The following is a 23253-nucleotide window of genomic DNA, read 5'->3' as shown; positions in this document are numbered from 1 at the left end:
TCAGTACATACACACAACAAGTAGGTCACATGGAGAAGAGGCGGTGTGCCATGAGGCATCGCTTTTTGTTTTTTGAAACCAGGTTTGCTGTTTACTTGAGCAGTATGAGATGGAAGGGAGTTCCGTGCAATCATGGCTCTGTATAATACTGTACGGTTCCTTGAATTTGTTCTGGACCTGGGGACTTTGGGGGGGGAAACCCTGCTGTCATGTCTGGTGGGGTAATTGTGTGTTTCAGTGCTGTGTGTAATTTGGCTATGAAAATAATTTGGAATTTCCTATACATTGTTGCTTATAAAAACAAGAAGTGATGCAGTCATTCTTTCCTCAACTCTTAGCCAAGAGAGACTGGCATGCACAGTATTGATATTAGCCCTCTGATTACAATGAAGAGCAAGATGTGCCGCTCTGTTCTGGGCCAGCTGCATCTTAACTAGGTCTTTTTTTGCAGCACCTGATATCACTGGACAATAATCAAGATAAGATACAATTATAGCCTGCAGGACTTGCTTTGTGGAGTGTGGTGTGAAAAAAGCAGAGCATCTCTTTATCACGGACAGACCTCTCCCCATCTTTACAACCATTGAATCAATATATTTTGACCGTGACAGTTTACAATCTAAGGCAGGGGTGTCAAACTCAAATACCCAGTGGGCCAAAATGTAAAACCTGAACAAAGTTGCGGGCCAACATTGAACAAATGAACCTTTTAATATGGACCCAAACAAGTTTTGCTTTAACATTGAATATGGAACAAGCATCGCTTATTACCATACAATATATAATTTAATAGTGGAGACATGCAAAATCGAATTTCAAATGAAAAAAMACATCAATGGCATTCATTTATTAAATAAATAAAATTTAAATAAAAATCGTATRCCTCTTTTCTATTTGCAGCCTTCTGATTTAAATACCAAAATAAAAACATTTTCTCCACTGGCTAATAATTTAACAAATAAAATGATAATAAATCAATCAACCATTCAAGCCATTAAAGGGCCGGGCTGATTTTGCGATCTCTGCTGCCACTATATAACTAGCCTTTACAGCAGCCTCACTTTGTGATGTGGCTTTTTTGAACATATTCTGTTGTGAAACCAAACTTCTTTTCATCCCTCTACTTTCTGGCTCCTTTGAGTCATGTCCAGGTCCTTGTATTTGTCATGGTGTTTCGTTTCATAGTGTCGTCTAATGTTGTACTCCTTACTTACAGCCACGTTGACTCCACCAACAAGACAAACAGTTTGTCTTTACATATGTAAACAGATATTCTGCCTCCCACTTGTCCAGAAAGCTCCTGTTTTCTGCCTTTCTTTTCGCCATTTTTGGGAAGGGATAGCGCGCTGACAGTTGTAGCGTCTATGTTGCTATGACTACTGTCACAGAGGAGAGGGCGTTTCTGGGTCCTGTCCTGATTGGCGCGCGAAAACAACAGCAGAGCATTATGGGATTCGTAGTATTAGCGGTGAATGCGCTGTATAATACCGGCGGGCCAGCTCTAGTAGTAATTTGGTATTGTCTCGCGGGCCAAATATAATTACCCCGCGGGCCAGATTTGGCCCGCGGGCCAGAGTTTGACACCCATGATCTAAGGTAACACCAAGTAATTTAGTCTCCTCAATTTGCTCAAGAGTCACACCATTCACAGATTCAGCTGAGGTCTAGGACTTAGGGAATGATTTGTACCAAATACAAATCTCTTCGTTTTTGAGATTTTCAGGACAAGCTTATTACTGGCCACCCATTCCAAAACTGACTCCAACTCCTTCTTACGGGTTTCAGTGACTTCATTATCTGTGGTTGCTGACCTGTATAGTGTTGACTCATCAGCATACATGGACACACAGGCTTTGTTTAATGCCAGTGGCAGGTCATTGGTAAAAAATATAAAAGAGTAGAGGGCCTAGAGAGCTGCCCTGCGGTACATCAGACTTTAAATGTTTAACATTAAGAGAAATTTCCATTAAAGAAAAATGTTCTATTAGATAATTGCCATATCGTGGATTCACGGCTGAAGTTGAAAGCCATAACACTTAAGTTTTATCAACAGTAAGTTATGGTCAATAATATCAAGGGCTGCACTGAAATCTAACAGTACAGCTCCCACAATCTTCTTAGTATACATTTATTTTAACCAATCATCAGTCATTTGTGTCAATGCAGTACATGTTGAGTGCCCTTCTCTATAAGCATGCTGAAAGTCTGTTCATTTGTTTACAGAGAAATAGCATTGTATTTGGTCAAACACAATTTTTTCCAACAGTTTCCTAAGAGCTAGCAGCCAGTTGATTGGTCGGCTGTTAGAACCAATAAAGGCTGCTTTACCATTCTTGGGTTGCGGAATGACTTTGGCTTCCCTCCAGGCCTGAGGACTTACACATTCCTTTTGACTTAGATTAAAGATATGACAGATAGGAGTGGCCATAGTCAGCTACCATCCTCAGTAGATTTCCATCTAAGTTGTCAATGCCAGGAGATTTGTCATTATCGATCGATAACAATAATCGACTCACTGCTCATTGTTGGTATTTCCTGCCTAAGTTTGACCTTGGCTTCATAATACAGTTTCTTCTTGTTTTTGTTGAGTTTAGTCATATCATTTCAAAATTTGCAAAGAGAGACAGAGACAGACTTCTTAGAAATGTAGAGGAGCGTGGGCGGAGCTCACTACTCTGTCACTGAGAAACTGGCTGCTAAGGGATTTCCCACGATGCCCTCTCTTGCTGTCAGGCCCCTCTGCCTCTGCTCATTACGGTGGCTCCACACGTCATGCTTCAGTAGCGTTGCATCTCCCCAGGGACCTGTCCTACTCCCCAAAACAGAGCATTGTACCGATCAACGGATGCACCACCACCGACAGACCATAAACAGCCATACATATTGATGAGCCTCAAGCTAAATAAATAGTCCCCATGCAATGTGATTACTTCTGTACACTCTTAGAAGAAAAGGTTGTTTATAGAAACAAATAAGGGTTCCATCGCTTGTTTCATATATGGAACCCCTAAAGATTCTATATAGATCCCTTTTATACCTAGGGGTTGTTCTTGACTGAACTTGAATGGTTCCATATAGAACCCTGCATGGTGCCATTTATGAATTGTGGCTACTACTATTAAATAGTAATACTTTGAACTAATTAAATAATTAACAAAATAATACCAGCATGGTTTTTAGAATGTATTATTATATTATGCAAACATACAGTAATTTAGAAAAATGAACTGGTGGCCAGGGAGGCATCTCCTTGTTTGAATGATAACCCACGTCAACACTGGCTGACTTCTTTACAATACAATCTACTGTCCATTAGTTACAGTGAACAACAAAAGTGTGTCTTCTGCTCTCAACCCCTCCTGACAGCAGACCTCTCACAAACAGTTGGATTCGAACCTGCCACCTTTTGGCCATAGGTCCAACTCCTGCTACAGGTCCAACTGCTAAGCTGTTGGACTACCTGCTTGACTGGTTCCAGATAATAAGAAAAAAGAAGCGATAGATAGCATGAGTTAATCTGCCATAATAAAGACAAAATGCTATGCAGACATTTAATTATTATGTTTAGAAGAACAACTTACATGTAGTCGTTGTCAGCAGCAGCCGAAAGAGATCCTCTGATAGTTACTATAGATAGTGTGTTAAAAGTCATGTAATGATTAACTAGGTTATTGGATCAGACTTATTATACGTAATTTATTATGTCATATATACAAACCTCTCAGTCAGAAACAGTCTTCAAATGGCTTCATGAAACATAGGCTAGTCCCCTCACTTGACTCCACAGTGAAAAATTGAAATTAAAGGAAAAGTTAGCTAATTTGCAATGTCAGGCTGGGTCTGTAACTCTATTTGCCATATCACATAATTTAAAAAAAAGTATTTGATAGAGTTAGCTGGCTAGCTTGTAAAGTGGCAAATTAAAGTAGCCTTTTCTGTTTAGCTATCTAAGTTATTCTAATAATGTTTAAACTTTATTTATCTAGCCTATAGTTTATCATATGATTTTGGCTTTGTATATTTGAATAAAATAATCAACTTTGCTGACCTTAAAGTGGAAATGACAGCATTTTAGCAACATTAAATCTTATTCAAATCTGTTCATAAACATCCCCAGGATGAATATCACCTTTTTTTGTAGACATTTTCTCAGAAGTGAGCGCTTAGATGTGGTCATTTTCACATTTTCATAAATTCATAGAATGTTTGGGAATGACAAAGGAATTTGTGAAAATTCTATAGCAATTTAGAATGGCAAAGCTGCTGTGTGTTTGGACAATTAATAGACACTGCCATAAATAAAACCTAATAAAAACCTCTGTCTTGTCCAAGACACGGGCCAGTGCGCTACAGCCAATCAGAGCTACAATAGGCCTATGTGCACACACGGGCCTGCCATCATTTCTTCATTTTTTACAATTTATTTTACCTTTATTTAACCAGGTAGGCTAGTTGAGAACAAGTTCTCATCATTCACGTTGAACTGGACTGTGTATTTACTGGCAGTAGCCACAGCGCGACTTTAGATCATTACAACACATTCACCAAAAGCCACAACACCTGAATGGATTTCTGTAAGTACCACAGGAGTCCACTTACATTTGGGAACTTCACATTCCTATTGATCAAACAACCATGAAAAGGTAGGTTCTCTCTCAGTTGCCTATGCACATCAACAACAACGAGATCAACAACTAATGCTAGCCAGAGCAAGATGAGCTAAAATCTAATAAGGGAACATTAGATAAACCCTCTCAAACTTTTTAAGCTAGTTTGCCGTCCAAATTGCACTGAAACAAAAGGGAATAGTAGGCTGCTTGTCCTTCTGCAGCTTGCCTGCCAATGTATGCTTGTCCACCTCCCCCCCCCCCACCCCCCCTTTTTAACAACTGAATGGGAACTTGCCTGCCCGCCCATGCCAAATACACAAGCCAAGGGGTGTCAAACTCATTCAACGCACAGACCATATTGAAATAACACAATGAATTTGCAGGCCAGACATAGACTATTTAAAACATTTTAAAGGGGCAACTGTGACCCAAACTGGTAATTGTTTTATTTGAAAAAATATGGCCCTTTTATAAAGTCCGCTGATGTACATAGGATGGTGTATATAGCATTTTAACATATTAAAACAAAAGAAAATATAAATAATATTTGTCCAGCCTTCGCTGCTATGCTTGCAGATGTGCATAATATGCTGCGACCCTAATCAAAAAGTATTTAGTAACTAACAAACATAGCTGTAGGTTGTTGTAACATTTAAACGTAAAACATGTTTACATTTGTTTTGCACTGCATGGATTTTTTATTTTATTTATTTCACCTTTATTTAACCAGGTAGGCTAGTTGTGTTACGCCCTGACCTTAGAGATCCTTTTAGTTCTCTATTTGGTTAGGTCAGGGTCTGACTAGGGTGGGCAATCTATGTTTTCTATTTCTTTGTTGGCCTGGTATGGTTCCCAATCAGAGGCAGCTGTCTATCATTGTCTCTGATTGGGGATCATACTTAGGCAGCCTTCTTTCCACCTTAGTTTGTGGGATCTTGTTTTTGTATAGTTGCTGTGTTAGCGCTACAAAACTTTACGTTTCGTTTATCTTTCTTGTTTTTTTGGTGTTAATTTATTAAATTAAAAATGTACGCCTACCACGCTGCACCTTGGTCCGATCCTTCCATCAACGGACGTAACAAGTTGAGAACAAGTTCTCATTTGCAACTGTCTCCTTTTCAAGATAAAGCATAGCAATTCGACACATACAACAGCTCAGAGTTACATATGGAATAAACAAAACATACAGTCAATAATACAATAGAAAAAATGAAAAAAAGTCTATATACAGTGAGTGCAAATGAGGTAAGATAAGGGAGTTAAGGCAATACATAGGCCATGGTGGCGAAGTAATTACAATATAGCAATTAAACACTGGAATGGTAGATGTGCAGAAGATGAATGTGCAAGTAGAGATACTGGGGTGCAAAGGAGCAAGATAAATAAATTAATACAGTATGTGGATGAGGTAGATAGATGGGCTATTTACAGATGGGCTGTGTACAGGTGCAGTGATCTGTGAGCTGCTCTGACAGCTGGTGGTTCAAGCTAGTGAGGGAGATATGAGTCTGCAGCTTCAGTGATTTTTGCAGTTCGTTCCAGTCATTGGCAGCAGAGAACTGGAAGGAAAGGCTGCTGAAGGAGGAATTGGCTTTGGGGGTGACCAGTGAGAGCACGTGCTACGAGCACGTGCTGGAGCACGTGCTACGAGCGGGTGCTGCTATGGTGACCAGTGAGCTGAGATAAGGCGGGGCTTTACCTAACAGAGACTTGTAGATAATCTGTAGCCAGTGGGTTTGGCGACGAGTATGAAGCGAGGGCTAACCAACGAGAGCGTACAGGTCGCAGTGGTGGGTAGTGTATGGGGCTTTGGTGACAAAACGGATGGCACTGTGATAGACCGCATCCAATTTGTTGAGTAGAGTGTTGGAGGCTATTTTATAGATGACTTCGCCAAAGTCGAGGATCGGTAGGATGGTCAGTTTTACGAGGGTATGTTTGGCAGCATGAGTGAAGGATGCTTTTTTGCTATATAGGAAGTTGATTCTAGATTTAATTTTGAATTGGAGATGCTTAATGTGAGTCTGGAAGGAGAGTTTACAGTCTAACCAGACACCTAGGTATTTGTAGTTGTCCACGTATTCTAAGCCAGAGCCGTCCAGAGTAGTGATGCTGGACGGGCGGGCAGGTGCGGGCAGTGATCGATTGAAAAGCATGCATTTAGTTTTACTTGCATTTAAGAGCAGTTGGAGGCCACGGAAAGAGCGTATGGCATTGCGTATGGCACTGCGTATGGCATTGAAGCTCATCTGGAGGTTAGTTAACACAGTGTCCAAAGAGAGGCCAGGAGTATACAGAATGGTGTCATCTGCGTAGAGGTGGATCAGAGAATCACCAGCAGCAAGAGCGACATCATTGATGTATACAGAGAAAAGAGTCGGCCCGAGAATTGAACCCTGTGGTACCCCCATAGAAACTGCCAGAGGTACTGACAACAGGCCCTCCGATTTGACACACTGAACTATATCAGAGAAGTAGTTGGTGACCCAGGCGAGGCAATCATTTGAGAAACTTATTGGCTGTCGAGTCTGCCAATAAGAATGTGGTGATTGACAGAGTTGAAAGCTTTGGCCAGGTCGATGAATATGGCTGCACAGTAATGTCTCTTATCGATGGCGGTTATGATATTGTTTAGAACCTTGAGCGTGGCTGAGGTGCACCCATGACCAGCTCTGAAACCAGATTGAATAGCGAAGAAGGTACGATGGGATTCGAAATGGTCGGTAATCTGTTTGTTAACTTGGCTTTCGAAGACCTTAGAGAGACAGGGTAGGATAGATATAGGTCTGTAGCAGAACAGGCTAGTAATAGGGGTTGCAACAATTTCGGCAGATCATTTTAGAAAGAGAGGGTCCAGATTGTCTAGCCGGCTGATTTGTAGGGGTCACCGGTGCCGTTGAATTCAGCATTGCTGTATGGTGCACTCAAAATATATTGTAGTTGAGTAGCCAGCCTAGGCTACTGCTCAAATGTTGCTCTAATTGGCCTACATGTTTCTGCTTTGCATGGCGTTTTGTTGCAGATTTAGTCATTTGGTTATTCATTGTCAAGCTTTAAAAACTGAAATCAGACTGCAACATTATAGTAGCCTTTCCCTCGAACACGCAAAAGCAGCGCAATTGAAGTTAAATTCAATGCATTTTTTGTCAAATATAACATTTTTAACCTCTTATAAAGTTGGTTTTGAAGCGTAAACTGGGAATGTGATATTTTTTACAGATATTATGATTGTCTGTTTGTTTCATATCTGCAAAGTAGATAAAACGCTGTCAGTTCCACTTTAATAGCTTGAAAAATAATGTGCTTATTGGTAGGCTACTTGCAAGTTGGTTCAACCACCGTAATTTTTCCTGCTTCTAGCATTTATTAATTTGCAACAGCACAGGTTTTTATGAACCTTGCTGTTTTCCACTCAGACCATGGCAACAATGTTGAAAAATATGAATTTGATCTTCCCCTGCCAGAGAGCGCTAACGGTGTCGGACGTCAGCTAGCTATTTTTATGACCAGGCGAAATCATGCAGCAGCAACATTAATATGGATATAAATATCAAACAAATTAAAAGGGAACGTTAGCTGTCATTTGAGTTTGATGTGACTGGGTTAGCTTTTGTTTGCTGTTGATGTCTAAAATCCCCATTACACTCTGGGGTACACTCTTAGAAAAAAGGGTTCCAAAGAGTGCTTTGGCTGTCCCTATAGGAGAACCCTTTTTGGTTCCAGGTAGAACCCTTTTTGTTTCCATGTGGATCCCTCTGTAAAAATGATTCTACATGGAACCCAAAAGGGTTGTACCTGCAACCAGAAAGGGTTCTTCAAAGGGTTCTCCTATGGGGACAGCCAAAAACCCTTTAAGGTTCTAGATAGAACATCTTTTTTCTAAGAACGTAGGGATTGAACCCTCAAGGTTCTTTGGCTTCACTGGGTATGTATACAGTATATACTGTATAAAACCTGTTTTAGTAAAGGGTTCTTTAATCTCACCCATAGAACCAAAAGGTTCTATATAGAACCCCAAATTAATATTTTTTTCTAAGAGTGTATGGTGTTGATTTTTCATTTTCACTTAAAGTGGGAGGTTGGATCGGAGTCACAATTAAAGCTAAACGTGTTTCCTGTGGTTATTATGCTGTCCGACTAGCTTTAAATGTTGAAGATCAGAACATTTGTTGTACTTTAGAGCTGTTGTCCAGAAGACTATTCTTTAGGGTTATACTTGACCCATGAGTAATATCCCAACGGGCACAGACGTCAATTCAATGTACAGTTGAAGTCGGAAGTTTACATACACTTTGGTTGGAGTCATTAAAACTAGTTTTTCAACCACTCCACAAATGTCTTGTTAACAAACTATAGTTTTGGCAAGGTTAGGGCATCTACTTTGTGCATGACAAGTAATTTTTCCAACAATTGTTTACAGACAGATTATTTCACTTATCATTCACTGTATCACAATTCCAGTGGGTCAGAAGTGTACATACACTAAGTTGACTGTGCCTTTAAACAGCTTGGAAAACTCCAGAAAATGATGTTATGGCTTTAAAAGCTTCAAATAGGCTAATTTACATAATTTGAGTCAATTGGAGGTGTACCTGAGGCATTGAAATACATCCAATCTTCAAACGCAGTGCCTCTTTGCTTGACATCATGGGAAAATCAAAAGAAATCAGCCAAGACCTCCACAAGTCTGGTTCATCCTTGGGAGCAATTTCCAAACGCCTGAAGGTACCACATTCATCTCTACAAACAATAGTACGTAAGTATAAACAACATGGGACCATGCAGCCGTCATACAGCTCAGGAAGGAGAAGTCTCTGTCTCCTAGAGATGAACGTACTTTAATGTGAAAAGTGCAAATCAATTCCAGAACAACAGCAAAGGACCTCGTGAAGATGCTGGAGGAAACAGGTACAAAAGTATCTATATCCACAATAAAACAAGTCCTATATCAACATAACCTGAAAGGCTGCTCAGCAAGGAAGAAGCCACTGCTCCAAAACCGCCATAAAAAAGCCAGACTACGGTTTACAACTGCACATGGGGACAAAGATCGTACTTTTTGGAGAAATGTCCTTTGGTCTGATGAAACAAAAATAGAACTGTTTGGCCATAATGACCATTGTCATGATTGAAGGAAAAAGGGGTAGGCTTGCATGCCGAAGAACACCATCCCAACCGTGAAGCATGGGGGTAACAGCATCATGTTGTGGGGGTAACAGCATCATGTTGTGGGGGTGCTTTGTTGCAGGAGGGACTGGTGCACTTCACAAAATAGGTGGCATCATGAGGCAGGAAAATTATGTGGATATATTGAAGCAACATCTCAAGACATCAGTCAAGAAGTTAAAGCTTGGTCGTGAATGGGTCTTCCAAATGGACAATGACCCCAAGCATACTTCTAAAGTTGTGGCAACATGGCTTAAGGACAACAATGTCAAGGTATTGTAGTGGCCATCACAAAGCCCCGACCTCAATCCTATAGAACATTTGTGGGCAGAACTGAAAAAGAGTGTGCGAGCAAGGAGGCCTACAAACCTGACTCAGGTACATCAGCTCTGTCAGGAGGAATGGGCCAACATTCACCCAACTTATTGTGGGAAACTTGTGTAAGGCTACCCGTAACATTTGACCCAAGTTAAACAATTTAAAGGCAATGCTACCAAATACTAATTGAGTGTATGTAAACTTCTGACCCACTGGGAATGTGATGAAAGAAATAAAAGCTGAAATAAATCATTCTCTCTACTATTATTCTGACATTTCACATTCTTAAAATAAATTGGTGATCCTGACTTACCTAAGACAGGGGATTTTTACTAGGATTAAATGTCAGGAATTGTGAAAAACTGAGTTTAAATGTATTTGGCTAAGGTGTATGTAAACTTCCGACTTCAACTGTATATACAGTGTATGTAAACTTCTGACCCACTGGAATTGTGATTAAGTGAAATAATCTGTCTGTAAACAATTGTTGTAAAAATGACTTGTGTCATGTACAAAGTAGATGTCCTAACCGACTTGCCAAAACTATAGTTTGTTAACAAGAAATTTGTGGAGTGGTTGAAAAACAAGTTTTAATGACTCCAACCTAAGTGTATGTAAACTTCCAACTTCAACTGTAGCCACATTGTTATTTTAATATAGACTATTTTTTACTTTAGTTTATTTAGTAGATATTTTCTTAACTGCATTGTTGGTTAACGTCTTGTAAGTAAGCATTTCACAGTAAGGTCTACACCTGATGTCTTCTGCGCATGTGACAAGTCAAATTGTATTTTATTTGATATTCCACGTTGGTTCAATGTAATTTAATTGAAATGACGTGGAAACCACATTGATTCAACAAGTACAGTATGTGCCCAGTTGGCTGTTTATGGTGTGCTACGGTGAGATGCTATGCAAAGGTTCTCTGTTGATGTTCTTCTCCAGGACATTGCTACCATGCAGCTGTGTGCCAACAAGCTGGACAAGAAAGACTTTTTTGGGAAGTCTGACCCCTTCCTGGTCTTCTACAGAAGTAACGAGGATGGAACGTGAGTGTAGCTTCCGAGGAAATGTCCTAGTTTCCTAGTAACGTCTAGTTTCATCTACATCTTCATATTTCCTATGCTTTACCACAGTATGCAATGTAGGTCTGTGGGTTCGGTTCTAGCTCTGGGTATCATATGTCCTCATCTTGGGATTGTCTCTAGTGATTGCTAGTGATATCACCTAAATACATTGTGAGTTCCTCTCTGTAACTTTCTCTACAACTCTGTTCCAGGTTCACTATCTGTCATAAGACGGAGGTGGTTAAGAACACACTGAATCCTGTGTGGCAGCCCTTCACCATCCCAGTGAGGGCCCTCTGTAATGGGGACTATGACAGGTTAGAGTGGAGAGGACAGAGAGACAGTATGCTTTGGGTTGCATGACCAATGATTGTCCTTCAGGCTGGGGGTGTGACTATCTATGCCTATGTTGTGTGAAAGGATTGTGGTCATACGCACGTCCATTAAAAACTTAGGTGCTGGGTTGATGAAGTATACTAGAACAGACAGACAGGCCTGCACACTGACTATGCTCCCAGTTACCTTTTATTGACAGTGTTTCGATACGCAAGGACCTTTGTCAGGTATGTTGTATGATCAATAGCGTTGAAACATTGGGACACTGTCTGGGGGAACCAATGGGGAACCTCTACAGTACGAGCAGCAGAATGATGTCTTCAGCTGTCAGTCACTGGGGCGATCAGAATAATGCCAGCAGTCGGCCCTGGTTTCCTAGGGGCCAGCACTGGTGTTATTGGGATTGACTCAGAGTATTCACACCACGTTAGCACACCAATCACTGTCAACGATGCTGATGGAGTCTCTGTGAGTCAGTGTTGTGTTGACAGGACAGACAGGACCTCTCATGAACATGTATCAGCATGTCACCTTTTYCTTTAGAAGGAATAGGTCTATGGTGGTTGTGTCAAAGGTCATGTTGAACACATGAAATACTGAGAGCTCTGAAAGTATTGGGACAGTGACACATTTTGTTGTAGTTTTGGCTCTGTAATCCAGCACTTTGGATTTGAAACGATACAATGACTATGAGGTTAAAGTGCAGACTCTCAGCTTTAATTTGAGGGTATTTCCAACCGTTTTTTTTCTGTTTCCCCTTCTAGAACAGTGAAGGTGGATGTGTATGACTGGGACAGAGATGGAAGGTATTTTTTTGTGCGCTTTTTGATTTACACATGAATGTCTAATGCGTTGTGAATGTGACTCATGCCGTCAGTTATTCTTCCCTGCAGCCATGATTTCATTGGTGAGTTCACCACAAGTTACAGAGATTTCTCGCGTGGACAAAACCAGTTTAATGTCTATGAGGTGAGCAACAAATGTTTGTTCATTTTCAGTAGCATACAGCGCATTCGGAAAGTATTCAGACCCCTTGACTTTTCCCACATTGTGTTACATTAGACTTTTTCTAAAATTGATTAAATAAAACAATTTCCTCATCAATCGACACACAATACCCCATAATGACAAATCGAAAACAGGCTTTTTGAATGTTTGGCAAATGTATTAACTTTTAAACAGAAATAACTTATTTACATAAGTATTCAGACCCTTTGCTATGAGACTCGAAATTGTGCTCAGGTGCATCATGTTTCCATTGATCATCCCTGATGTTTCTACAACTTGATTGGAGTCCACCTATTGTAAATTCAATTGATTGGACAAGATTTGGAAAGGCACACTCCTGTATATATAAGGTCCCACAGTTGACAGTGCATGTCAGAGCAAAATCCAAGGCATGAGGTTGAAGGAATTGTGCTCCGAGACAGGATTGTGTTGAGGCACAGATCTGGCGAAGGGTACCAAAAAATGTCTGTAGCATTGACGGTCCCCAAGAACACTGACCTCCATCATTCTTAAATGGAAGAAGTTTGGAACCACCAAGACTCTTCCTAGAGCTGTCTGCCCGGCCAAACTGAGCAATTGGGGGAGAAGGGCCTTGGTCAGGGTGGTGACCAACAATCCGATGGTCACTTTAACGGAGCTCCAGATTTCCTCAGTGGAGCTGGTTGTCCTTCTGGAAGGTTCTCCCATCTCTGCAGCACTCCACCAATCAGGCCTTTATGGTAGAGTGGCCAGACAGAAACCACTCCTCAGTAAAAGGCACATGATAGCCCGCATGGAGTTTGCCAAAAGGTAGCTAAAGACTCTGACCATGAGAAACAAGATTCTCTGGTCTGATGAAACCAAGATTGAACTCTTTGACCTGAATGCCAAGTGTCACGTCTGGAGGAAACCTGGCACCATCCCTACAGTGAAGCATGGTGGTGGCAGCATCATGCTGTGGGGATGTTTTTTAGCAGCAGGGACTGGGAGACTTGTCAGGATTGAGGGAAAGATAAACGGAGCAAAATAGAATGAGATCATTGATGAAAACCTGTTCCAGAGCGCTCAGGACCTCAGACTGGGGCGAAGGTTCACCTACCAACAGGACAACGACTCCAAGCAAACAGCCAAGACAGCGCAGGAGTGGCTTTGGGACAAGTCTCTGAATGTCCTTAACTGGCCCAGCCAGAGCCTGGACTTGACCCCGATCGAACATCTCTGGAGAGACCTGAAAAGCTCTGTCATCCAAACTGACAGAGCTTTGGAGGATCAACAGAGAAAAATGGGAGAAACTCCCCAAATACAGGTGGCCCGAGCTTGTTGCGTCATACCCAAGAAGACTTGAGGCTTTAATCGCTGCCAAAGGTGCTTCAATAAAGTACTGAGAAAAGGGTCTGAATACATATGGAAATGTTATATTTTATTGGAATATTTAAAAATAAATTAGCAAAAATTCATAACCTGTTTTTGCTTTGTCATTATGAGGTATTTTGTGTAGATTGAGGGACAAATACTTTTTAATACATTTTAGAATAAGGCTGTAACGTAAAAAAAAATGTGGAAAAAGTCGAGGGGTCTGATTACTTTTCGAATATGCTGTATACCAGTATATGCATATGTGGTTACTATTGTCATGAATATCCTTTCAGTTTTGTTTATGTTATGTTGTACCTTGAATTTATGTGTACATCCATGTACACATTATGAAAAATATCTACCACAAGCATTTTAAGTTCATATTGCTTTTGAAATAACTACTTACTGTAATTGTTTTCTTATCCATGCTTTTATTTTTCATAAACCAGGTTCTAAATCCAAAAAAGAAGGGCAAGAAGAAGAAATACATCAACTCTGGCACAGTAAGTACCTTCCCCTTCTCTGCCTGTCACCGTTGTATTGATTTATATGGGTCACTATTGTCATCATACTACCCCCCCTGCCCCCATCACTAGGTAACACTGCTGTCCTTCAAAGTGGAGTCGGAATATACGTTTGTGGATTTCATCCGAGGCGGGTGAGTGGAATGTTAATTAGCCCAGGGTCAATTAAGCCTATGCCTGTGTGGATAAACAGCTTGGGAACCCCCGTGATTACAGGCCTTGGACTTACATTGCTTCATCTAACCAGTTAGTCAATTAGGGCCATGGCAAGAGTAATATAACAACTACTCAATAAACTATTGATCAACGTCCTGGTTGAAGAGGTTTGGTCCTCGGAGGGCAGTATTCTAATTTGGATCAAGTTGATCTTTTTAATGTTTTTCAACCCCTTCTTTCCCAACAGGACACAACTCAACTTCACAGTAGCCATCGACTTCACTGCTTCTAATGGTAAGTGGAGCTCAGGGCAGTCATTGGCCATATAAAACATTTACACACACAGTAGAGGAATTTCAAATGCAAATGCATACTAATTACACTACATGACCAAAAGTATGTGGACACCTGCTTGTCAAACATCTCATCCCAAAATCATGGGCATTAATATGGAATTGGTCCCACCTTTGCTGCTATAACAGCCTCCACTCTTCTGTGAAGGCTTTCCACTAGATGTTGGAACATTTCTGCAGGGACTTGCTTCCATTGAGCCACAAGAGCATTAGTGAGGTTGGGCACTGATGTTGGACGATTAGTTGGCGTTCATATCCATCCCAAAGGTGTTTGATGGAGTTGAAGTCAGGGCTCTGTGCAGGTCAGTCAAGTTCTTCCACACCAATCTCGACAAACCATTTTTGTATGGACATCGCTTTGTGCACTGGGCATTGTCATGCTGACACAGGATAGGGCCTTCCCCAAACTGTTGCCACAAAGTTGGAAGCACATATTCGTCTAGAATGTCTGTATGCTGTAGCGTTAAGATTTCCCTTCACTGGAACTAAGGGGCCTGAACCATGAAAAACAGCCCCAGACCTTTATTTCTTCTCCACCAAACTTTACACTATGCATTGGGGCAGGTAATGTCCGTCGCACTGCCAGATGGTAAAGAGTGATTCATCACTCCAGAGAATGCATTTCCACTGCTACAATGACAGTTCTTAGCTTCCAGAGGCAGTTTGGAACTCGATAGTGAGCGTTGCAACATAGGACAGACGATTTTTACGCACTTCAGCACTCGGCGGTCCCGTTCTGTGAGCTTAAAGTGGCCTACCACTTTGCGGCTGAGCCGTTGTTGCTCCAAGATGTTTCCACTTCACAATAACAGCACTTACAGTTGACTGGGACAGTTCTTGCTGGGCAGAAATTTGATGAACTGACTTGTTGGGAAGTTGGCATCCTATGATGGTGCCATGTTGAAAGTCACTGAGCTCTTCAGTAAGGCCATTCTACTGCAAATGTTTGTCAATGGAGATTGCATGGCTGTGTGCTCGAATGTATATGCCTGTCAGTAACGGGTGTGGCTGAAATAGCAGGATCTACTAACTTTAAGTGGTCTCCACATAAGTTTGTGTATACTGTGTATTTAGGTCATTTATGCACATATTAAATAACAGGGGTTTACTGTAGGTCACTACATGCATCAGCAGGGATCAGACATGGATCTAGCTTCATTTCAGTTGTAGCTATGTGTGTGTCTGTTTTACCTAGCCACTGTGGCTTTGTACTGCTTGCTCTTTGGGGTTTTAGCTGGGTATCTGTAAAGCACTATGACAATTGCTGGTGGTAAAAAATGGCTTTATAAAATAATTTTGATTAATTGGAATTTGTGCTGTGTGCCAGGTGACCCGTCTCAGCCCACCTCCCTCCACTACATGAACCCGTACCAGATGAATGCGTATGCTATGGCCCTGAAGGCTGTAGGGGACATCATCCAGGACTATGACAGTGACAAGCTCTTTCCTGCCTACGGCTTCGGAGCCAAGCTACCTCCCGATGGAAAGATTTCCCACGCCTTCCCTCTGGTTAGACACACACACACACTGCTATGATTAGACACACTGTCAGTCCCAAACCCAGAAGGGCGTACACATCATGTATCACATTACAGTAAAACACCTCTAGTATCATGTATCACATGACAGTAAAACACCTCTAGTATCATGTATCACATTGGAGTAAAACACCTCTAGTACCATGTATCAGATTAGAGTAAAACACCTCTAGTATCATGTATCACATTACAGTGAAACACCTCTAGTATCATGTATCACATTGGAGTAAAACACCTCTAGTACCATGTATCACATTGGAGTAAAACACCTCTAGTATCATGTATCAGATTAGAGTAAAACACCTCTAGTATCATGTATCAGATTAGTAGTAAAACACCTCTAGTATCATGTATCCGATTCTAGTATCATATATGGCACCATTTGCGCAGAACTGAAAGCACGAACCACTGCTTTTAATCAGGGCAAGGGGACCGGAAACATGACCGAATACAAACAGTGTAGCTATTCCCTCCACAAGGCAATCAAACAAGCTCAGCGTCAGTATAGAGACAAAGTAGAGTCGTAATTCAACGGCTCAGACACGAGAGGTATGTGGCAGGGTCTACAGTCAATCATGGACTACAAAAGGAAAACCAGCTCCGTCGCGGACCACAATGTCTTGCTCCCAGACAAACTAAACCACTTCTTTGCTCGCTTTGAGGACAATACAGTACCACTGACACGGCGCGCTACCAAAACGTGCGGGCTCTCCTTCACTACAGCCAACGTGAGTAAAACATTTAAATGTGTTAACCCTCGCAAGGCTGCCAGCCCAGACGGCATCCCTAGCCGTGTCCTCATAGCATGCGCAGACCAGCTGGCTGGTGTGTTTACGGACATATTCAATCAATCCTTATCCCAGTCTGCTGTTCCCACATGCTTCAAGAGGGCCACCATTGTTCCTGTTCCCAAGAAAGCGAAGGTAGCTGAGCTAAATGACTACCGCCCGTAGCACTCACTTCCGTCATCATGAAGTGCTTTGAGAGTCTAGTCAAGGACCATATCACCTCCACCCTACCTAACACCCTAGACCCACTCCAATTTGCTTACTGCCCCAATAGGTCCACAGACGACGCGATCACACTGCACACTGCCCTAACCCATCTGAACAAGAGTAATACCTATGTAAGAATGCTGTTCATCGACTACAGCTCAGCATTTAACGCCATAGTACCCTCCAAACTCGTCATTAAGCTCGAGACCCTGGACTTCAGGTGGTGAGGGTAGGTAACAACATCTCCACCCTGCTGATCCTCAACACTGGGGCCCCACAAGGGTGCGTTCTCAGCCCTCTCCTGTACTCCCTGTTCATCCATGACTGCGTGGCCATGCATGCCTCCAACTCAATCATCAAGTTTGCAGACGACACTACAGTGGTAGGCTTGATTACCAACAACGACGAGACGGCCTACAGGGAGGAGGTGAGGGCCCTGGGAGTGTTGTGTCAGGAAAATAACCTCTCCCTCAATGTCAACAAAACAAAGGAGATGATCGTGGACTTCAGGAAACAGCAGAGGGAGCACCCCCCTATCCACATCGACGGGACAGTAGTGGAGAAGGTGGAAAGTTAAGTTCCTCGGCGTACACATCACAGGCAAACTGAAATGGTCCACCCCCACAGACAGTGTGGTGAAGAAGGCGTAGCAGCTCCTCTTCAACGTCCGGAGGCTGAAGAAATTTGGCTTGTCACCAAAAACACTCACAAACTTTTACAGATGCACAATCGAGAGCATCCTGTCGGGCTGTATCACCGCCTGGTACGGCAACTGCTCCGCCCACAACCGTAAGGCTCTCCAGAGGGTAGTAAGGTCTGCACAACGCATCACCGGGGGCAAACTACCTGCCCTCCAGGACACCTACACCACCCGATGTCACAGGAAGGCCAAAAAGATCATCAAGGACAACAACCACCCGAGCCACTGCCTGTTCACCCCACTATCATCCAGAAGGTCAGTACAGGTGCATCAGAGCGGGGACCGAGAGACAGAAGCTGTTTTTCAATCTCAAGGCCATCAGACTGTTAAACAGCCATCACTAACATTGAGTGGCTGCTGCCAACATACTGACTCATCTCTAGCCACTTTAATAATGAAAAAATTGATGTAATAAATATATCACTAGCCACTTTAAACAATKCCACTTTATATAATGTTTACATACCCTACATTACTCATCTCATATGATGCCATGTACACTATACCATCTACTGCATCTTGCCTATGCCGTTCGGCCATCGCTCATTCATATATTTTTATGTACATATTCTTATTCATTCCTTTACACTTGTGTGTGTGTATAAGGTAGTTGTTGTGAAATTGTTAGGTTAGATTACTTGTTAGATATTACTGTATGGTCGGAACTAGAAGCACAAGCATTTCACTACACTCGCATTAACATCTGCTAACCATGTATGTGTATGTGACAAATAAAATTTGATTTGATATCAGATTAGAGTAAAACACCTCTAGTATCATGAATCATATTAGAGTAAAACACCTCTAGTATCATGTATCAGATTAGAGTAAAACACCTCTAGTAATCATGTATCAAATTAGAGTAAAACACCTCTGTTTTCATGTATCAGATATAGAGTAAAACACCCTCTTGTATCGTGTATCAGATTCTCATACTGTACTTCTTCTATTAGCACCTTCAATACACCTATAGTAGTAGGTAGGTGTTTGTTGTTTAGTGTCTCTAGGTGTGTGTGTGTGGGGGGGGGTGGGGTGAGTCAGTGTGTGTGAGTGTGTTAATGTGTGTAGTTGTGAGTGTGTACTATAATCTATGTTTCATGTGTGGGAGAGGCAGGAAAAGGAGGCAGGAAAAGGAGGCAGGAAAAGGAGGCAGGGGAGGAAAGTGGGAGGAAATGCCAGAGAGAACACTGTCTCAGGGCCATATTCAATCAAATTGGCTACTCGGTTTCAGGATAAGAGTGGCGTTTTAAAGGGATGGGGCTGATTGTGCTGCCAATCATGCCCTTGTTTGGCCTAAGAGCCTCAGCTGGGTTCAATCACGGGCTGGGAAGGTGCTGGAATGTGTCTGGCAGGGCGCAGAGAGGTTTTTGGCCATTGCAGCGCACAGTGAAGTATATGGAGAGAAAAAAGAATGGAGAAAAAACAAATAGAGAGAGACTGGCAGACAAATAAAAGTTACTTTGTGCATTTCCGATGTTTGGCTTCAAATACTTTCTCTCCACTTAAACGTTTACATAAAATAAATGATTTCTAAGATAATTCAGATTCAGAAGAAAAGGACATAGTGACAATGTACACTGAACAAAAATCTAAACGCCACATGTAAAGTGCTGCTCCCATGTTTCATGAGCCGAAATAAAAGATCCCAGAAATGTTCCATACGTACAAAAAGCTTATTTCTCTCGAAATTTGTGCACAAATTTGTTTACATCCCTGTTAGTGAGCGTTTCTCCTTTGCCAAGATAATCCATCCACCTGACAGGGGTGGAATATCAAGAACCTGATTAAACGGCATGATCATTACACAGGTGCAACTTGTGCTGTGGACAATAAACGGCCACTCTAAAGTGCGTCCCACAACACAAAGCCACAGATGTCTCATGCTTTGAGGCAGCGTGCAATTGGCATGCTGACTGCAGGAATGTCCACCAGAGGTGTTGCCATAGAATTGAATGTTCATTTCTCTATCATAAATTGCCTCCAATTTCATTTTATTTTATTTATAAAAAAAAAAAAATGTTTACCTCTTTTTCTCCCCAATTTCGTGGTATCCAATTGGTAGTTACAGTCTTGTCTCATTGCTGCAACTCCCGGACGGACTCGGGAGAGGCGAAGGTCGAGAGTCATGCGTCCTCCGAAACACAACCCAACCAAGCTGTACTGCTTCTTAACACAGCGCGCATCCAACCCGGAAGCCAGCCACACCAATGTGTCGGAGGAAACACCGTACACCTGGCGACCGTGTCAGCGTGCACTGTGCCCGGCCCGCCACAGGAGTCACTAGTGCGCGATGGGACAAGGACATCCCTGCCGGCCAAACCCTCTCCTAACCCGGACGACGCTGGGCCAATTGTGCGCCGCCCCATGGGTCTCCCGGTCGGGGTCGGCTGTGACAGAACCTGGACCCAGAATCTCTAGTGGCACAGCTAGCACAGCGATGCAGTGCCTTAGACCACTGTGCCACTCTGGAGGCCCCCTCCAATGTCATTTTAGAGCATTTGGCAGTACGTCCAACCGGTGAGCGGTTTGCTGATGTCATCATTGTGAACAGAGTGCCCCATGGTGGCGGTGGGGTTATGGTATGGGCAGGCATAAGCTATGGACAACAAACACAATTGCATCTTATCAATGGCAATTTTAATGCACAAAAATACCATGACGAGATCCTAAGGCCCATTATGAGGGTATCTGTTACCATGTGGCGTTTATATTTTTGTTCAGTGTACATTGTCACAATGTATTTTTCTTCTGAAACTGAATTATCTGAGAAATCATTTATTTTAGGTAAACGTTTAAGATTAGGCCCTAATGAATTTATTTCAATTGACTGATTTCCTCATATGAACATTAACCCAGTTGTTGTATGTTGCGTTTAAATTGTTGTATGTTGCGTTTATATTTCTGTTCGGTGTATATATTGTAAGTGAACGTCTCAAGGTCACCCCTGAGGGTGTCTGTCTGTAGGATCAGATATCTTCCACAACCAGCGGTAAGCGTGCCCAGACATTGTCTCAATGCAGCTGTGAGAGCGCTCAGCTCGCTGAGAGAGGACCTGAGTGAGGACAGGGTGTGGCGCAGGGGCCGAGCCTCATCGCCTCGGTGACAGCTGGCCACTCGCGCTCAGCAGCCGGCTCATCTCCCAGCCCTGCGGGGGACTCCCAGCATCCTCTCACTTCCTCCTGAGGAGCCTCTCCAATCACAGGCTCTGTTCCGCTGGCTGCTGTTGTCAAGCCAACAGCTTTCTGTCTCGCTCTGACCTGCAGAATTACTTCCCAAACAACAACAATAACAACAACAACAAGCAGAGGAGCTCCGTGAACAGGGCTGGTCGCTCTCCAGTGGCTAGTGGAATATTAACGTCCCATATTAATTATAAATAGAACCTTATTTATTATTTACACATTTTTTTGTGGCAGGCACTTGACTTTTTATTGTTATTACCACAATGCACATTTAGATCTTACTTTTCCTGAGCCTTGTCTTTGAAAGGAGTGGATGTGTAAAAAGTGGGTTGATGGTTGAGGTTTGGATCACCGGTGAAACAATTTACCATAGCGTTATTGATTACTGAATGTCTTGAAGTACGTAAAGGCTGACATGGTGACATGCATCTCTTCCTGTCCCTTGCAGAGTGGTGACAATGAAAACCCTAACTGTGTGGGGATAGAGGGAGTGTTGGAGGCGTACTTCCAGAGCCTCAGGACGGTCCAACTCTACGGACCCACCAACTTCTCTCCAGTCATCAACCAGGTGGCACGGTAAGGAGATTACAATGGGCTAGACCTCTGGTGATCTCTGACCCACTATATATGTTCATTATGATCTCAGGAGACAATACAGAATACATTAGATATAAATGCAAGGTGCAACACTGCTGCCTAATGGTTCACATAGAAGCACATTCATACACGCTAGAGTAGAAACACACATCCCCTGGAGTTGCAAGGCTACACTATGTACTAGAAGCTGTGTTCTGTGCCAGACTCTTTCACCCCTAGTCAACAATGCTCTCCCTCTCTGACTAGCAGACTACCGCTCTCCCTAGCAGCCTGATGTTTTCCCCTCTCTCGCAAGACTGCTGCTCTCCCTCTAGCAGACTGCTGCTCTCCCTCTAGCAGACTGCTGCTCTCCCTCTCTAGCAGACTGCTGCTCTCCCTCTAGCAGACTGCTGCTCTCCCTCTAGCAGACTGCTGCTCTCCCTCTAGCAGACCGCTGCTCTCCCTCTCTGACTAGCAGACTGCTGCTCTCCCTCTCTGACTAGCAGACTGCTGCTCTCCCTCTCTGACTAGCAGACCGCTGCTCTCCCTCTCTGACTAGCAGACCGCTGCTCTCCCTCTCTGACTATGCCATGTCGTCTTCAATTTCCCAATCACATGGTCATACCCCTGAATGCAATAAAATAAAATAAAATCTTAGCCAGAGCTTTCTTGAAATGACTGCTTCCACGACTGGAAGCACCAAAAACTTCTTAAAGCCAGTTGTTTTGTTTATCCCCCCAAAAAGATCCCATAAAATTACTCCCTGCCTCCCTGTTTCAGAACTACCAGAAACTTCTTAATGACATATGAGGAAGCAAATGCTCTCAGCACACATGAAGACTACTCTGAGCAGAAGCTACAGAATAACATCACTAGTCTCCACATTGTACTTTTTGGTGGCCAGCAGTCTGCTAGAGGGAGAGCAGCAGTCCTGCTAGTCAGAAAGAGGGAGAGCAGCGGTCTGCTAGTCAGAGGAGGGAGAGCAGCAGTCCTGCTAGTCAGTGGAGGGAGAGCAGCGGTCTGCTAGTCAGTGAGGGAGAGCAGCGGTCTGCTAGTCAGAGAGGGAGAGAGCAGCGGGTCTGCTAGTCAGTGAGGGAGAGCAGCGGTCTGCTAGTCAGTGAGGTGAGCAGCAGCGGTTCTGCTAGTCAGAGAGGAGAGAGCAAGCAGAGTCTGCTAGTCAGAGAGGGAGAGAGCAGCGGTCTGCTAGTCAGAGAGGGAGAGAGCAGCGGTCTGCTATCAAGAGAGGAGAGAGCAGCAGGTCTGCTAGTCAGAGTAGGGAGAGAGCAGCAGTCTGCTAGTCAGAGAGGGAGAGAGCAGGCGGTCTGCTAGTCAGAGAGGCGAGAAGCATCAGTCTGCTAGTCAGATGAGGGAGAGAGAGCGGTTCTGCCT

At 42.9% G+C, this 23253-nt stretch overlaps 1 protein-coding gene across 3 annotated transcripts in view; it reads left to right on the top strand.

Annotated features, from left to right (window-relative positions):
• LOC111966109 (copine-9-like) overlaps positions 1-23253 on the top strand; it is a 78783-nt gene that overhangs the window by 50770 nt on the left and 4760 nt on the right. For all 3 annotated transcript variants that reach the window (XM_070444598.1, XM_070444597.1, XM_070444599.1), the window contains 9 exons: positions 11040-11143; positions 11374-11478; positions 12262-12303; positions 12391-12466; positions 14290-14343; positions 14437-14498; positions 14768-14814; positions 16201-16382; positions 21737-21864. In XM_070444598.1, coding sequence (XP_070300699.1) covers positions 11040-11143; positions 11374-11478; positions 12262-12303; positions 12391-12466; positions 14290-14343; positions 14437-14498; positions 14768-14814; positions 16201-16382; positions 21737-21864 — 800 coding nt within the window. The remainder of the gene's footprint in view (positions 1-11039; positions 11144-11373; positions 11479-12261; positions 12304-12390; positions 12467-14289; positions 14344-14436; positions 14499-14767; positions 14815-16200; positions 16383-21736; positions 21865-23253) is intronic.

The sequence above is a fragment of the Salvelinus sp. IW2-2015 genome, linkage group LG7 (assembly GCF_002910315.2).
Source record: "Salvelinus sp. IW2-2015 linkage group LG7, ASM291031v2, whole genome shotgun sequence".
Classification (NCBI taxonomy): domain Eukaryota; kingdom Metazoa; phylum Chordata; class Actinopteri; order Salmoniformes; family Salmonidae; genus Salvelinus; species Salvelinus sp. IW2-2015.
This window is presented reverse-complemented; position numbering and strand designations above follow the sequence as displayed.